Here is an 18,731-nt window from a genome sequence, read left to right as displayed (position 1 = left end):
ATACTGTAGGTGCAGGGGGTCCGCTTAAGCATTTCTTGTGTAATCTGAATTAGGTAAAAGGTGACAATGGTGAGGGGAATGTTCCAATGGGGACATCTGTTCAGGTAACAACTATCTAAGATAGGAATTCCCTTTACTTATTAGAGCTTTCCTCTCACATCCTGTTGCGCCTTTAGGACATGAAGTAAAGGCAGTTTGTCCAACAGGACACAGACAGAAGACAAAAAACGGACAGTTTTTAAACTTTTCTTCGTGCACTTTCCCTTCTAGGATTTGGATATCAGTTTTGGTTAGTTGCTGTTGAATAGTGGTGTAGCATTATTTCTTGCTTAGGCTTCTTCATTATTGAACAAACTTCCTTTTCGTTAAATATGTGTTGTATCTGTAATAGTCTAAGACCATGTTTTATATATTGTTAGTCTTTCCCTAGGTGTTTTCTTCTACAGATTATCTAATAAACCTTAATTGAAATGTTCTGGTTTGCCACTCAGGTTCAGCTACAGGTACTGTCCCCACATCAGTTTTGTCTTATTCGGATTACATCACTCGCCCAGATGACCACACCAGCATTATCCGATTTGATAAGGATGAAACTGAAAAATTCTGTCGCATTATCATAATCGATGATTCCCTTTATGAAGTAGATGAGGTGTTCAATGTCACATTAAGTATGCCAATGGGTGGCCAAGTAGGAGCTGAATATTCCAGTGCCAAAGTAGTTATTCTGGCAGATAAAGATGATGGTAAGTAGACCATTTAAGTTTATTATATATTTTTTTATAATTTATAAACACAAGATTTTGAGCGGTATCAGGCATACCCAAATGACATGTTGGGGAGATCGAGAGTGGAATGTATGATACAGATGTCCTGAGCACACTGCAGAATCCCAATAGAAGAGGTTCTTAGCAGGTAGATAGGTAATAAGAAATTTGGACCTATTCAGCCTGTTTCTTGATGACCCCACAGCTGAGCAGCTAAAATATTTATAAATTATTCTGCCTTTAAATATATTTCCACATTTGCAATCAAATTTGAGAAATCCCCCTATATTTTTGTTGTTGGTTTTCATTCAAACAACATACCTAAAAATAATGAAAAACATGCCTTACATTTCTTTTTTTTTTCTTTTTTTTTTTGGGGGGGGGGGGGGGGGGGTTATACATGATAGTCTACAGGCAACTTCCATTGTGTAGAATAGGTTACAACTTACAATAAAGAGACAGACTTTTTAAAAGTGCACTAAAATACAACGTACCACGCATGTCTGGGATTCTTCAACTTTTTGTTAGAACACAAAGTGCGCATATCTATTCTACAACCGATAAGGAAGATCTACCAGCACAATGCAGACAGGGTAATTATGGTAAATCTGTATCTCCACAGCTAGGTAGGATTTTTAAGCAATTTAATAGCTAAGCAGCAATTTGTAAACATTAAGGTATGCTACAGATATATGAATGATAACTTGTAACAAATATAAGTAGGTGTTATCTCAATTTGGTTGCAGAAAGAAATATACTTGAAGGTAAAACGCCAGCCAAAACATTTGATCTAATTTTGGATAGAACATGAAATGGTTATAACCTCTGTTGTTTTTTTTTTTTTTTTTTTTTTTAATATGGTCCTGTTGAGAACATCCACCTTCATGATTGGTCATGCTGACCAATGCCACCACAACGGAAAGTCATGAGAAAACTCAAATTTTACAACTGTCAACAAAACACAAGTGGAGGAGATATCTAGTGACAACTGTCAAGGGTGGGGTGTTCCCTTACTTTTTGGGGATTTACACTCACAACTTGCCACATGTCAGTGTCAGGAAAATGTCCCCATTTTGTAGATCACATTAGTAGCACACCTTTTTTATGCATTTTATTATAATTTGCACAATGCTAAAATAAAAAAAAATTTACTTCAAAAGATGTAGGTTTGCTGCTCTTATGCAAAAAGGCTGTGTCCAGAATGGTGTACAGTTGACATATTGTAACATCTTGAGTGTGCACACTGACAATAATTATGCCAATGTACTGTCACTTTCCTCTGCATGGCAACATGCTTCACACAATGTTGGACAATGTAATTAGCTGCATCATGCATAGTTTTCTTATATCTAAAGGCTTGTCACAGTTAAATATGCAGGGGAAGTGACTGATATCTGATTAGAACTTTTTAAGACTTCTTCATGTAGCTAACTTCTCAAGAAGGGCAGGAAATAGGAATACAAGAAGATTTAACAGAATGAAAGAGCTTTTTTTCCCCCTTGAGCCTGATTTTGTGTTACCTTGTTGAAATAAGAAATCCACTAAGCAGATCAGGAACGTTTCCAAACAGAGTCAGCTTTCCATAGCCAGTCTTAATGTTATTTCTTATGAGAAATTAGATCACAGAATTACTGCTGTTCTCTGATGTGCATCCCAGGACTGTGTGTAATTAGACATTTCATTATTTCTTTCGGCAGTGGAACTCTTATAGGTATCAAGGCTCAGGCTTATTACCATTTTTCGTCAAAGTAAACATATTGGCAGTGTTTTACACCTGGCCTGCAACCCTCAAAGTTTACGAGAGAGAAACATAAATAAATATGTATATATATATATATATATATATATATATATATATATATATATATATATATATACACATATATATATATATATATATATATATATATATATATATATATATATATATATATATATATGTATATATACAGTGGGGACGGAAAGTATTCCCTTTGTTATATTGCAGCCATTTGCTAAAATCAATTAAGTTCATTTTTTTTCCTCATTAATGTACACACAGCACCCCATATTGACAGAAAAACACAGAATTGTTGACATTTTTGCAGATTTATTAAAAATTTATTAAAAAAGAAAAACTGAAATATCACATGGTCCTAAGTATTCAGACCCTTTGCTCAGTATTTAGTAGAAGCACCCTTTTGATCTAATACAGCCATGAGTCTTTTTGGGAAAGATGCAAAGTTTTTCACACCTGGATTTGGGGATCCTCTGCAATTCCTCCTTGCAGATGAATGAATGAATGAATGAGTGACTTGTATAGCGCTACCTATGCGAACTGAATCGCCTCAGGGCGCTTTTTAACCTACCAGCATGTCTTTGGAGTGTGGGAGGAAACCGGAGTACCCGGAGAAAACCCACGCAGGCACAGGGAGAACATGCAAACTCCAGGCAGGTAGTGCCGTGGTCGGGATTTCAACCAGCGACCCTATTGCTGCTAGGTGAGAGTGCTATCCACTACACCACTGTGCTGCCCCTCTCCAGTTCTGTCAGTTCTGTCCGGTTGGATGGTAAACGTTGGTGGACAGCCATTTTTAGATCTCTCCAGAGATGCTCAATTGGGTTTAAGTCAGGGCTCTGGCTGGGACATTCAAGAACAGTCACGGAGTTGTTGTGAAGCCACTCCTTCGTTATTTTAGCTGTGTGCTTAGGGTCATTGTCTTTTTGGAAGGTAAACCTTCGGCCCAGTCTGAGGTCCTGAGCACTCTGGAGAAGGTTTTCGTCCAGGATATCCCTGTACTTGGCCGCATTATTCTTTCCCTCGATTACAACCATGTCCCTGTAGCTGAAAAACATCCCCACAGCATGATGCTGCCACCACCATGCTTCACTGTTGGGACTGTATTGGACAGGTGATGAGCAGTGTAAGATGGACAATCCGCGCTACCCCCAATAAAATTCAATGAAAAATGTGAAATAATAATTGATAGAAGAATAGTGATCAAAGGTGCTGCAACCTAAAAAACCTTGAACATGTGGTTTGGACAGAAATAAAAATGGAACTAAGTGCGCTACCTAAGGTGATACGAAAAAAACAATGTGAGTAAAATTAAATAAATTATGAATGGATAAATATTTTATAGGATATACAGTCCATCAAAGGGCTAAGCAATGTCCTTATGTAGGAGGTGTTTTAGGGACAGATTCTTCAATTAAAACAATGGTGTCTTCACCATATATCTTCATATACCAAGCAAAGGTAAAAATGGGCTGCTTACCAGATATGCTGGATCCCTATTAGAGAGATCTTTCGGGCTCAGGTCAGTTGGCTCATCTATCAGAAACAACTGATCCGAAATTCAAACAGAATTCCCTCCACGTCAGGCAGTTCTGAACGCTGGTGCGGCAGCCAGAAATATTCTCCTTGTATCCACTGCTCCAACGGTGCCGCTCATGACATATGGTAAAGTATTAACAAGAAGGAAAGAGGCGCTTCATGGTGCAGTAAGTTAAAAACCCTTTTTATTCCATATGATGGACGACTGACATCATAAGCACAAGCAGAGCAAACACAGTTGCAAATTTAAAAAAAACACAGCTGTGGCAGAAGCTGGCCAGCTGGTATGTGGTGACGTCAGGTCCTCAGGCTCCACCCTGGGTTCTATCTTGGTCTCATCAGACCAAAGAATCTCACCATCTTGGAGTCCTTCAGGTGTTTTTTAGAAAACCCCATGCGGGCATTAATGTGTCTTGCACTGAGGAGAGGCTTCCGTCAGGCCACTCTGCCATAAAGCCCCGACTGGTGGAGGGCTGCAGTGATGGTTGACTTTCTACAACTTTCTCCCATCTCCCGACTGCATCTCCGGAGCTCAGCCACAGTGATCTTTGGGTTCTCTTTTACCTCTCTCACCAGGGCTCTTCTCCCCCGATAGCTCAGTTTGGCCGGACGGCCAGCTCTAGGAAGGGTTCTGTTCATCCCAAACGTCTTCCATTTAAGGATTATGGAGGCCACTGTGCTCTTAGGAACCTTAAGTGCAGCAGAAATTTTTTTGTAACCTTGACCAGATCTGTGCCTTGCCACAATTCTGTCTCTGAGCTCTTCAGGCAGTTCCTTTGACCTCATGATTCTCATTTGCTCTGACATGCACTGTGAGCTGTAAGGTCTTATATAGACAGGTGTGTGGCTTTCCTAATCAAGTCCAGTCAGTATAATCAAACAAAGCTGGACTCAAATGAAGGTGTAGAACCATCTCAAGGATGATCAGAAGAAATGGACAGCACCTGAGTTAAATATGAGTGTCACAGCAAAAGGTCTGAATACTTAGGACCATGTGATATTTCAGTTTTTCTTTTTTAATAAATCTGCAAAAATGTCAACAATTCTGTGTTTTTCTGTCAATATAGGGGGTTGTGTGTACATTAATGAGGAAAAAAATGAACTTAAATGATTTTAGCAAATGGCTGCAATATAACGAGTGAAAAATTTAAGGGGGTCTGAATACTTTCCGTCCCCACTGTGTATATATATATATATATATATATATATATATATATATATATATATATACATACATATAATAGTGCCTTGAAAAAGTATTCACACCCCACATTTGTCATGTTACAACCAAAAACGTAAATGTATTTAATTGGGATTATATGTGATGGACCAACACAAAGTGGGACATAATTGTGAAGTGGAAGGAAAATGATAAATGGTTTTCAACATTTTTTACAAATAAATATGTGAAAAGTGTGGCATGCATTTATTTTCAGCCCCCTTTACTCTGTTGCCACTAACTAAAATCTAGTGGAACCAATTGCCTTCAGAAGCAACCCAATTCGTAAATAGAGTCCAACTGTGTGTAATTTAATCTCAGTATAAATACAGCTGTTCTGTGAAGCCCTCAGAGGTTTTTTTAGAGAACCTCAGTGAACAAACAGCATCATGAAGGCCAAGGAACACACCAAACAGGTCAGGAATAAAGTTGTGGAGAAAATCAAAGCAGCATTAGGAAAAAAAAAATCCCAAGCTTTGAACATCTCATAGATCACTGTTCAATCCATCATCTGAAAATGGAAAGAGTATGGCACAACTGCAAACCTACCAAGACATGGCCATCCACCTAAACTGACAGGCCAGGCAAGGAGAGCATTAATCAGAGAAGCAGCCAAGAGGCCCATGGTAACTCTGCAGGGGCCCCAGAGATCCACAGCTCAGGTGGGAGAATCTGTCCATGGGGCAGCTATTAGTCACGCCCTCCACAAATCTGGTCTTTATGGAAGAGTGGCAAGAAGAAAGCCATTGTTGAAAGAAAGCCACAAGAAGTCCAGCTTGCAGATTGTCAGAAGCCATGTGGGGGACACAGCAAACAAGTGGAAGAAGGTGCTCTGGTCAGATGAGACCAAAATTGAACTGTTTGGCCTAAAAGCAAAACCCTGTGTGTGGCAGTAAACTAAAACTGCACATCAACCTGAACACACATTTTTTTCTTAAAGCAATCTACTGAGCTGGCCAGAACCACCTCTGGAGGGAGTCTGTTCCACATTTTCACAGTTCTTACTGTGAAGAAACCTTTCCGTATTTGGAGATGAAATCTCTTTTCCTCTAGACATAAAGATTGCCCCCCTGTCCTCAGTTTTGACCGTAAAGTGAATAACTCAACACCAAGTTCACTATATGGACCCCTTATATATTTATACATAGTGATCATATCCCCCCTTAATCTCCTCTTCTCAAGAGTGAATAAATTCATTTCCTCTAATCTTTCCTCATAGCTGAGCTCCTCCATGCCTCTTATCAGTTTGGTTGCCCTTCTCTGCACTTTCTCCAGTTCCCCGATATCCTTATTGAGAACCTGTGCCCAAAACTGAACTGCAATTCCAGATGAGGTCTTACTAATGATTTGTACAGGGGCAAAATTATATCTTTCTCTCTGGAGTCCATAACTCTCTTAATACAAGAAAGGACTTTGCTTGCTTTGGAAACCGCAGCTTGGCATTGCATGCTATTATTGAGCTTATGATCTACCAAAACTCCCAGAACCTTCTCCACCATTGATTCCCCCAGTTGTACTCCCCCTAGTATGTATGATGCATGCATATTCTTAGCCCCCAAGTGCATAACTTTACATTTATCAACATTAAACTTCATCTGCCACATAGTCGCCCAATTAGACAGTGCATTGAGGTTGACTTGTAAATTGGAGACATCCTCTAAGGACGTTATTCCACTGCATAGCTTGGTGTCATTTGCAAAGACAGAAATGTTACTTTTAATCCCAGACCCAATATCATTTATAAAGGTATTAAAAAGTAGGGGGCCCAGCACTGAACCTTGGGGTACACCACTGATAGCCTTAGACCATTAAGAGTAAGAATCATGTAAGTGAATGATGCACTCATACTTGTGTATTAAAGTGTGTTTAGCTAAAATATTTTTTTCTTTTTTTTAAATTTATGATTAGAGTAGGGAAGATTAGAACCCCTGTTACGTTTATATAGCTTGCAAAATGATACAATTTTCATAAAACAGATAGATAGATAGATAGATAGATAGATAGATAGATAGATAGATAGATAGATAGATAGATAGATAGATAGATGGTATATATACAAAACCTGTGTTTTTGATTATTTTTTCTATTTTTTAGCTGCAAACTTTTCTCTGTGGTTAAAAATGAAAATGCTAAAAGCAAAATTTTTATAAATTGATACACATGTCCTTTACCTGTAGTCTAAATATACAACAGCCCACAAAAATTCAACTGAGCTGCTATGCACGTTCTACATGAATAGTTTTCATGCAAATGTTTATTTTATAGTAGTAGAGGGGAAGTTAGTTGACTGGTGCCATTGTTCAACTATTGTACATTTTATTTGGGGTGTTTAAGGTTCAGGCCTTTTCATATCCTTTAAGAGAGAGCAAGAAGCACCTGGGCTTGGGAACATGATCTCATGAATTGTGGGTCTAATCGTAAATTTCCTGCTCATGCTCTATGCCACACACTCAATCAGCGTACAAAGACTTACTTGAAGGGCAAGGTAAAAAGAAAAGGTTTGCATCCCCTGTAGACACACAACAAAGGTAAGCTTTCTTAGGCCACTTTCACAGACTCCTTTGAGGATTAGTGTAAATGACTCTTTTTCAGAAACAACAAAGTAAAATGAGAATGTGTGTAGATGGTGGATATGTCTGAGGCAGATTAAAAAGCAGAATAGTCAACTGCATTCAACAGTTGGATAGATAACTAGAAATTGGCATTATATACAAACAGGCTAATAAGTTGTATATGTGCACATTTTTTTAATAATTTTTCTTTACAAGTGTTACAAGCTTTTGGACGTCATCCATGGTATTTATCAAGCTACTAACCCTTTCTTGATATATAACTAGCGATTCTTGACAATTACATTACAATTAAATGACAATTATTTTAATATACAATATTATCTTTTGCATAGTAGTGATGTCATGGACTGGCCAATTTATAGTGATTTATAGTATTAAAACTGTTTATTTTTTGGAGAGCAATATTCTCCTAAATGTAAAAACATACTATATATCTGGAGTTTTAATATCATGCTATCTACACAGTGACCATATATACAGTATATATTACAATAGGAGATGAATGTTTTGCAACAGCTTAGCTTGATATAGATGGATGGAAGATGAAGGCTACTGAGCCATGGTCTGACACTGCAAGAACTGTAATAGGAGTTTCTTTTACATGCAGGAGTTTAAAGTATATGTATAGCCAAAACTTTTTTACCTTATAGTAGAGTTGTAAGGCGTTACAATCCCTATCATGTTTGTATTGTGGTCTTTGTCTCAGTTAGGGAGACTTACTCTCTCTATTTGTCCATTGTAACTAAGGCTGGCCATATACGGTTGGAATCTCGGCCGGTTCAGCAGGAATTTGAACCGTTAATGGGCAAGCTGAAAGCACCAAGTTGATCGATTGATTAACTTGGGTACAACCAGCCTGCCGAATTCTCTTGTGATTATCGCAAGTGGCTGCTTGCAATGGCCTGGTCAGAGGGATTCCCGCATCAGCACTGGCTGCAGGAAAGGAATTTGCACCGTCTATGGCCTGCCTAAGACAGAAAGTGCTGGGAGGTTCAACATTTTTCACTTGTCACGAGAATACAAGGTGATGGAAAATATTTAAATGGAGACACTTTTTCTGGTGAGAAATGACTCAGAGGGCATTTTCCCTACTTTACATTTCCTCTTACATCTCCAGGACAGGAGGTGAAGGATAATCCCCCCAAATGGACACAGACAACCAAAAATAAATTGTGAATTTTGAACCCCTCCCCACTCTGACACATCTAAAACTGAAAAATATGACATTTCTCACACCTAGCAAATGCTTCTATACTTTATCATAGAGCAGCACAAGAAAAGAATGAGAAAGAGGACAAGAGGGATACGACCTGTTTGAGGCATCACTCAATATACAGGTTTAGCACACAAAATACATTAAAATGTGTGTATTGCAAAAGGTATTTTTCCTCTGTTGGTTGGAATATCATATAGATACAAAAGAGATTACTAGCTTGTTATCTTTACAAATTGATCATTCCTCAAGGAGAGAAACCTTTTATCTATTGTAGTTTGGATAAGCACAAATTACAGCATTAAGAGCAAGGCAATGGCTAAGAGGACATTGTGCTAAGAGATGTGTTTACTGGCAGAGTGGATAAAAGGAAAGAAGGATATGTAACCAATAATTGGAAAAATGCAATTTCATTCCTTTTGTGTGAAATGTCTGAGAACGAATAGGGGATGAGGATTTAATAATTAAACTTCTGGATGGGCTACAACAGCATATTTTTATTGTATATGTTTCTTTTGTTATGGTATTAATGGAAAATAATAATGGTATTGGGTTATATTTTATTCAAAATTTTAAAGTGTAGGATTTATGTATTTTTAAACTGATGTTTTGCTTTTTTCTACTATATATTTACATTCTTTGTTTTATAAATAAACATTTAACACATGACAAATAATTTCCAAAGCACTGTGGATTTCTAAAGAGATGTTATCTCCTTTTGGACCCCTGTCTCTGGTTGAAACCTGAGAGAAAGCCATTTGTTTGTAATCATTCAGCTTGAGCTATTGAGCTCTGTAAACAACTGGCTTTTCCAACAAGAGGTAAAGTGAAATGGGTAATGTAAAAAGAAACTAAAGTTCTTTCTAAAGGCTAAATAAATGAATAATAGTCATATGTATTATGTCATAATTACCTCACTAAAAATATTGTTAATTTCAGAGGCTCAGCTCATTCTCCTCCCTCCTTCCAGCAGTATCCTTCCAGCTTAATGTAAACACATTGTGGGAGTTCCAGAAGGGGGGGTGGAAGAAAAGCTGAGTTTGAGATGAGCAAAACTACTGAGGGAATGACTTCAGTGCTTCTGCTATTTGAAAGTCTATAGCTTAGCCACAGATTGACTTAAGACGTCAACACAATTGTTTAATTTGCCTAATTTGGGAAATGATTACAAACTCTGCTCTAAAGCTGGCCAGAGATAGATCCAATCTCGGCTGGTTCAGCAGTGGCCGAAATTTGATCCATCTATGGGCAGGCTGATTGAACCCAAGTCAATCCATCGATCAACTTGGCTACAACCAGCATGTCGGATTTTTAGCATGCTATTATTGCCAGCAGCTATATCTGCTAGCATTTATCATTGTGTTCTCACTGATTGTGTTGATGATGGAATCAAGCAATTTTCTTACCTGCAACCCATGTTTGCAGTAAAGAAAGTCACATAATATTTGGCCTGCCTAACATTTTGCCTATTTTCATAACTCTACACTCGAATGATGGACATTATTTAGAATGGCAGAATGTTTATAAGATAGACACAATTTTTGTACCTTCAGTACCCTAACGACCACTATATGTGTTTTATAATTGCTTCTTGGAAATCTCTTTTTAACCACTGTTTGTGGTGAAGCACTACACAGTTGGCCAATTAGCATGTTTAACTTGGTCTTGTGATGTATAATGATTTCTTCAAAACAAAAAAAGTGACCTTCCCTGATCTGCTCCTCATTACGACTTTTTCCCAGACTTGAAGTGCAAAGCTCTTACTAATTATCTTTTAAAACATTTGGCTTGGTTTGCAGCAATAGAATACAGAATTGGGAGATTTTAGCTGCTCTCTTTAACTGTATCCTTGCCATTAGAACATTTTAACACGCCAGTAGCAGTGATTGACACTAACAGTGTTTCTGTGTCTACACAATATACTATTTTTTTTCTCAATTATATTGTCATGTATATTTTACAGTATAACAAACCCCAGTATTTGATTACTAGCTCACAATGCTTTTTCATCAATCTAATGCAAAATGTTTCCTTCAATGGTCTCACTCTCTAACAACTGTGGAATGGGACTCTTCTGCACACGTATGTGAGCTCTGCTTAAATATAAATGGAGGGAAAAATATGTTGTTGCCCTTAGCAGCAAATCAGACCAGTGTGAAGGGACAGGGGTTGCAGTTTTGGACATTGGGAAGCTCCACCGTGATGATAAAATGTTTTACAACTTTTGAGAATTAGGGATCTCCCCTGTAATCAAAAAAAGGTTACATCCAAGGAAGTTGAGGTATTAAAACTCCATTGTCTTCAATATCATTGCTATTCCCCCAACCCTCTACCACTACCTTATTATGTCTACCCGCCGCCTAATAGATTATTCTCTGTCTGGCAGTTGTAAATCTTTGAGAGAGTGGCTGATAATGGTTTTATTTCCCCCTGAAGCATATAGTTTTATCTCTTTTTCCAGCCCTCTCTTGAAAAATAGCTCAAATCTAATTTTGTTCATGTATAATTTATTCTGTATATCAGTCACATCATTAATCAGAGAAATGCAGACCACATGTTTATGTTACCACCAAACATTATAGATTTCATATAGATTTCATATAACAATTACTTTGCCGCCTGTGTAGGGTAACTAGTATTAAAGTAACAGAATGTGCTTCTCCTTGTCCATAGAGCCTGCTTTCTACTTTGCTGACACCGATTACCATGTGGATGAAAGTGCTGGTTATGTAGACGTTCGAGTCTGGAGAACAGGAACAGATCTCTCCAAAGCAGCCACTGTCACAGTACGCTCCAGAAAAACAGAGCCATTGTCTGCTGATGGTGTGTAGAAATATAGTTGGTACTTTCAAATTGTTGTAGCATTACAGAAATGTAAAAGTATTTCATACTTTTTTTTTTCTTCATCTAGCTGGCACAGATTATGTTGGAATAAGTAGAAACTTGGACTTTGCTCCTGGGGTGAACATGCAAACCTTTCGTGTGACCATCCTTGATGACTTGGGCCAACCAGCTTTAGAGGGTTTAGAAAAGTTTGAACTGGTCCTTCGAATGCCTGTAAATGCTATTCTGGGAGAACCAAGCAAAACAACCATCACCATTAATGACACCATCTCTGACTGTGAGTTATTTGAAAATTAGTTATCTGGAGAATGTTCAGACAAATTATGTACAGTATATTTTCACAAAGGCATTTCTAAAACATTTTCTGTCCAATGGCCCAGCAACAAAGATCAGAATGACTTTTAACTACATAAGACTACAGAAGCCCATGCTGCAAGTCCATTGCTGGTTCACTGCACATAACATGTTCCTATATCTTCATAGTTTTTTTTGTTTGTTTTTTTCATAATTATGTTTTTATTAAAGACTATTCAGAACATAAGAACATTTCTATACAATTTTTTTTCTCTAGAAAACCTTACAAATGATTGAGTATATTCAAAATAATAATGAAATAGCGAGACACAGAGTCAAAAGGAGTTTGACAAAACGTAAAAGGCCAAACACTCTATAACCTGAGAGACCTGAGAGATTGGGATTAGTAAAATGGTAGCAGATATATCTTCATAGTTTCTACTGCAATAGATAACATATGTAGTGAGGAAATTGTAGATGAGTTCCTTTCATGAGCTCTCCTAGCCACATGCAAAAAGCTTACAGGTCAGGAGTGTCTAATTGTCTGTTGAGCAAATGCATGGGTCAATTGGTTGACATAACATGGGATAACCTAGATGTAGGTGTAGCAGGTGTATATTGGAAAGAAGATAATTAAGGCTTGAAATATATAGGATGCATCTGTTTCAGCTATAACGTTGCAGAACAAATTGTTAAACCATGTGTGATGTATTGGGTGAAAAGGCCCTATTAGGACCCAATTATTGTTATAAACTTAGATCCCTGGAACTCTGGGGCTTCCACATGTAACTGTGATATGAAAACCCTCAAATGATTCCATCCTCTATCATAACAGAACACACTTACTTAGCTACCATAAAACTACCTTTACTATACTGTATAAAGAATCTAACCTTTAAATAGGCCTATTGAACATCTATAATGTGTTGTTTCTAGTACCCAAGGTTCAGTTCAAGGAGCCTGTTTACTCTGTGAATGAGAAGGACAAGCAAGTGATAGCAATGATATACCGCAGCGGTGATGTCAGTCATAAATCTACAGTGCGATGCTACACTCGCCAAGGCTCTGCACAGGTTACAATGGATTATGAAGAAAGGCCAAACACTGATGACTCTGCAGTAGTATTCTTGCCAGGTAAGTTTATAAGTGCATCATATGTACTTCTAAATCTTTGTAAAGAAGTATATTATTATCATGATTACATCATGAGTGCATCACTTTTAGAATTATTACCTAGAATTTAGACCATATTCTGTTATACAGCTATAAACCCTGCAAGATAAGTTTCCAGTATGAATAATTCTTCTTCTCAGGGTCCCTTCGCACTATACATTGTGTTAATGCATGTGGATTATTGATTCGCATTACGCATTGATTGTGTTATGGAGTGCCTCTTTAAGGCACTTGGGCTGTAGTTTTGGGTATGATGCAAATCCATATTGCTGTATAATATTCTATTTATGAGTCTGAAAACAGACTTTATAAAATGTGGTTGATTTTGAAATGTGCATATAACATTGAAGAAAGTACCATATGATGTATCTAAGGAACCTTTAAAGTAATAAAATAGATTAGCAATATAATATGTTCTATCTTGACAATACATTATAAGATGGTTTTGTAACCACAGGTGAGAGTGAAAAGCCATGTGTGGTGACTCTTGTGGATGATAGTATTTATGAGGAGGAAGAAGAATTCAGACTGCTTCTTGGGACACCAAAGAGTGAGTCACCCTTTGGAGCTTCAATTGGAGAACAGAAGGAGACACTGATGAAAATAAAGGATCTGGAAGACAGTGAGTTGCTGAACCTGTTATTACTCCACAAAATGGCTAAATTACCAAAGTTACAAAACAGTATAAACTTGCTGTTGATGACTAGATATTTAAGTCAAAATATGAACCGTAGATATAGGTTTGTAATATATTAGAAGGAAGTGCCTATAGAGATTGCATCCTTGTTCATGAATGTGATGTGGGACAGCAGGAACTGAAAAAATTTGGTCTAAAATAGTGGCATGTATCTCGGCATTCATAGTACCAAAATGGCCAGTTACATTATATTATATACATTTAATCATACATTTACTAAACATGAATGACCGCTTATTTATCAGTTACAGAAGAGACCCTGTAAAAAGTATAACACAAAAGTGGGAGGAAAAACAAAAAATTTGAGTTGCGGTCAGAGCAAGAGATAAGGAAAGATCTTCAAATGGACAGTGCCAGCTCTCTAAGATGGGAACTCCATCCACTTTAAAAAGATTTCAAAGGCCGGCCATAGACGGAGCAGTTTTCTTTCTGGCAACCATGGGTTGCAGGAAAGAAAATCACTTGATTGCCCCATCAACACAGTTGGTGTTGATGACAAAATCTCTCCCATGGATCTATAGTGTTCTCCCGGGAGCCTGTTGTAAAAATCCAACAGGTCGGTTGTACCTAAGTTGATTATTCAATCAACTTATGTACATTCAGCATACCCATACATGGTTTGAATCTCAGCCGATTCAAACCATCTGGCTTTAGTTCCTCTAAGTTCCTGTTGCATTGCCAGGAGCACAAGCAAAGTGAAATTCCCTGGAGAGCAAAACAAATAACTTGGTAGGGGTTTTAACCCTTCCCTACTTTTATCTAAAAATAAAAAATAAACGTTTTGACTACATTGCTTCTGACAGTAATCTTGTGATCTGGAAACTTATTTTTGTAACCTGTTTGTAAAGCAGGAGAGAAATTCTGAAACGTGCCCACTATAGTCTCTCTACTATAGAACATCTGGTTTACCAAGTTGGTAGCAAGGATTTTTTTCACTAAGATAAATCATATTAAAATCAATCTTGGAAGTCTGAATCTGACTGGCGATACATCAGGGAGAGAGAGGGAATTGCACAGCACAGTTACAGGAAATAGACCCTCCCACAACACATGATAGTAGCTGTGTGATATCTGGCAGCACTGAATAACAGGGATCTCAGAGTAAAAGTCAATTAAATGGACTTTGTGAGTTAGGCACAGTTGTGGTGTTTGCTGGATAGCATTGACAATTTACTGATGGTTTCACTTGACGCCTGGCAATGAAATAACAAAATCTGCATGATATCACTTATTTTCACAGAGCCCATCATTAGATTTTCAGAAGTTAAATACAGTATAAAAGAGCCCCAGGTTGCTGGGGAAACCAGTGTGGTGAAGATACCTGTACTGCGCATGGGTGACAGTTCTAAAGTGTCCATTGTAAGAATCCACACAAAGGATGGCTCAGCCACTTCTGGTGAAGACTACAATCCACTCTCAGAAGGTATGAGATGTTTCTGTTTCCAATAGTCACTTCAAAAGTGAAGTGAAAGTGGAGGTGTGACTCATAACAACCATTCAGAACGAAGCTGTCATTTGTGCAGCTCTGGTCAGAAAATGAAAATAATAAATCTTATTGGTTGCTAAGAATGACAACGTTTATTTGTTTCCTGTGTATAGCTGTCTATCTTCTCCAATTAGCCTTGTGAAACCTTCATCTTATGTCCCTTTTCAACAGATATTGAATTCAAAGAAGGAGATACAGAACACTTTGTTGAAATAGAAATATTGTATGATGGCAAAAGGGAGATGCGTGAAGCTTTCACTGTTCATCTGAAGCCTGATGACAACATGGTAGCAGAAACCCAGGTATGTATTAGAAAGAAGAGTGCCTTTGCATCTGCATGGCAGAGTAATACAATTCATTACAAAGATAAATGATCATAAAGTGTTTAAAAAAATAAAAAAAAATTGTATCAGCAGTTAGAAACTCGACATTACCAAATTGTGGCAACACGGACCAGATTTAGACACCATGCTTCCCCATGTATACAATTGCATAAGCTCTGCCCTTTGTGTCATGTGATTATTTTAGTTAAAACCTACAACTTGAGAGCTACTTTTTAAACTCACCAAAAAAGAAAAAGAAGAGAGCCTTATGACTCCTCCCAACAACCCCTGCACCCTCTTTCCCCTGAATTTATCCCTAAAGTATAACTAAAGGCAAAACTTTTTTTTAGTTTTGGATAGAATGGAGAGAGATTAGAACACCTTTCAGTTTTTATTGCTGTCTGTGCCACCATTAGGGAGATTCACCCTCTCTATTTGTCCTGTTTGCCATTACCATTAAGGATTCCCTTAATTTGCAGGGATTTCCCCTCACTTCCTGTTTGGCTATGGGACAGGAAGTGAAGGGAAATCTCCACAATGGGATAAGATGGCGAAAAAAAATCTGACAGGGGTTATAACCTTCCCTTGCTCTATCCAAAATGAAAAAAAAAATGTTTGCCTATAGTTCTACTTTTATATGTCCTAAGGTTGACAGGAGAGGGGAACAAAAAGCAAAAAGTTCTAAATGTTAAACCTAACTACATGTTTATTGTCCCTTTAAATATAGTTTGTTTGGGCCAAGCTGGTGCGCTTGCTGAGTGCACTGTATTGTATGCAGCCTGAGCTATATACAGTATACAGCTCTGTATTCCAGCAGTGTAACAACAACTTACTATCCCACTCCCCTAACAAAATCGAGTCAGACTGAGCGCTGCTCAGCCATTCACAGGAAGCTTTGTATTCTTTCAATGAATACAAAGCTTCCTTTGATTGTCTGAGTTGGGGATTTTGACGTCATCTGGCCGCCTCTCCACCTCAGCCAATTAGAGAAAGTTTTGTATTCATTGATAGAATACAAAGCTGTTTGTGAATGATTGAGCAGTACCTAACCTGATCTGATTTTGTTCCGGGAGTGGGAGCAGGACGGGAAGTTGTTGTCCCACATTTTATCATTTTTAGATTTGTTTGCAAATAGTGTAACATACCTGTCTGGAAGAATCTCATGCATCGGTGCCATCAGTATGTGGCTCCTTGTTCTTTCAATACAGACAAGTTGTAGTGATTGAAATGTTGTCATTTTTAAGTAATGCCATGGTCATATATAACATAAAACTTATATTTTCAGATGAACAAAGCTATTGTGTACATTGAAGAAATGGACAGCGTTGCAGATGTTACCTTTCCAGCAGTACCCCAAGTCGTCTCACTTTTGATATATGATGATACTTCAAAAGCTAAGGAAAGTCCGCAGCCTCCAACTGGTTACCCTGTAGTGTGTGTGACGGTAAGTATTATATATTACTTTAAACAATGATAAAATATTAATAAAGGTGTAGGCTCAACACATAAAACTTCAAAGTAACATACAACAAACAAATAATTGCGAGCAAGCAGGCTTTCTATCCCAGAAGAGGCTGCCATGTCTCCTATGCAATAAAAAAAAGCATACCTGCCTGCTTACAGTCTTCTTTACAATGTACACTGAGCTGCCCATACACAGTTCAGGGTTCATTCCCAGCACAGTGCCTGTGTGCCTGGCTGAATGAACTCCTGTGTATGCATAGGAGTTATGCCATCCCACGCTGGCCAATTAAGATGGCCAAAGCTTCAGCACGCAAAGAAGAATAAGAACCCAAATAGATGTTGGGGTTAGTAAGGGATGTGGATGTTGGATCATAGAGGTGAGTATCGGCCAATTTAGTTCCACTTTAACACAGTGGTACATGTAGTATCTCACAAAAGTGAGTACACCCCTCACATTTTTGTAAAAATATTTTATTATATCTTTTCATATGACAACACTGAAGAAATGACAGTGTTACAATGTAAAATAATGAGTGTACAGCTTGTATAACAGTGTAAACTTGCTGTCCCCTCAAAATAATTCAACACACAGCCATTAATGTCTAAACCGCTGGTAACAAAAGTAAGTACACCCCTAAGTGAAAATGTCCAAATTGGGCCCAAAGTGTCAATATTTTTTGTGGCCACAATTGTTTTCCAGTACTGCCTTAACCCTCTTGGGCATGGAGTTCACCAGAGCTTCACAGGTTGCCACTGGAGTCCTCCTCCACTTCTCCATGACAACATGACGGAGCTGGTGGATGTTAGAAACCTTTCGTTCCTCCACCTTCCATTTGAGGATGCCCCACAGATGCTCAATAGGGTTTAGGTCTGGACACGTGCTTGGCCAGTCCATCACCTTTACCCTCAGCTTATTTAGCAAGTCGGTGGTGGCCTTGGAGGTGTGTTTGGGGTCATGTTGGAATACTGCCCTGCGGCCCAGTCTCTGGATCATGCTCTGCTTCAGTATGTCTCAGTACCTGTTGGCATTCATGGATCCCTCAATGAACTGTAGCTCCCCAGTGCCGGCAGCACTCATGCAGCCCCAGACCATGACACTCCCACCACCATGCTTGACTGTAGGTAAGACACACTTGTCTTTGTACTCCTTACCTGGTTGCTGCCACACACACTTGACACCATCTGAACCAAATAAGTTTATCTTGGTCTCATCAGACCACAGGACATGATTCCAGTAATCAATGTCCTTAGTCTGCTTGTCTTCAGCAAACTGTTAGTGGGTTTTCTTGTGCATCATCTTTAGAAGAGGCTTCTTTCTGGGACGACAGTCATGCAGACCAATTTGATGCAGTGTGTGGTGTATGG

At 38.3% G+C, this 18,731-nt stretch overlaps 1 protein-coding gene across 1 annotated transcript in view; it reads left to right on the top strand.

Moving 5' to 3' along the window:
* The window catches only part of FREM3 (FRAS1 related extracellular matrix 3), a 94,313-nt gene that overhangs the window by 51,123 nt on the left and 24,459 nt on the right, over positions 1-18,731 (top strand). The window contains exons 6-13 of the mRNA XM_073604411.1: positions 492-743; positions 11,759-11,908; positions 11,997-12,206; positions 13,160-13,357; positions 13,854-14,018; positions 15,334-15,516; positions 15,751-15,881; positions 17,188-17,346. Coding sequence (XP_073460512.1) covers positions 492-743; positions 11,759-11,908; positions 11,997-12,206; positions 13,160-13,357; positions 13,854-14,018; positions 15,334-15,516; positions 15,751-15,881; positions 17,188-17,346 — 1,448 coding nt within the window. The remainder of the gene's footprint in view (positions 1-491; positions 744-11,758; positions 11,909-11,996; positions 12,207-13,159; positions 13,358-13,853; positions 14,019-15,333; positions 15,517-15,750; positions 15,882-17,187; positions 17,347-18,731) is intronic.

Source organism: Aquarana catesbeiana, linkage group LG01 (assembly GCF_042186555.1).
Source record: "Aquarana catesbeiana isolate 2022-GZ linkage group LG01, ASM4218655v1, whole genome shotgun sequence".
Taxonomy (NCBI): domain Eukaryota; kingdom Metazoa; phylum Chordata; class Amphibia; order Anura; family Ranidae; genus Aquarana; species Aquarana catesbeiana.
Note: the sequence above shows the minus strand (reverse complement) of the source record. Positions and strands in the feature narration are given on the sequence as shown.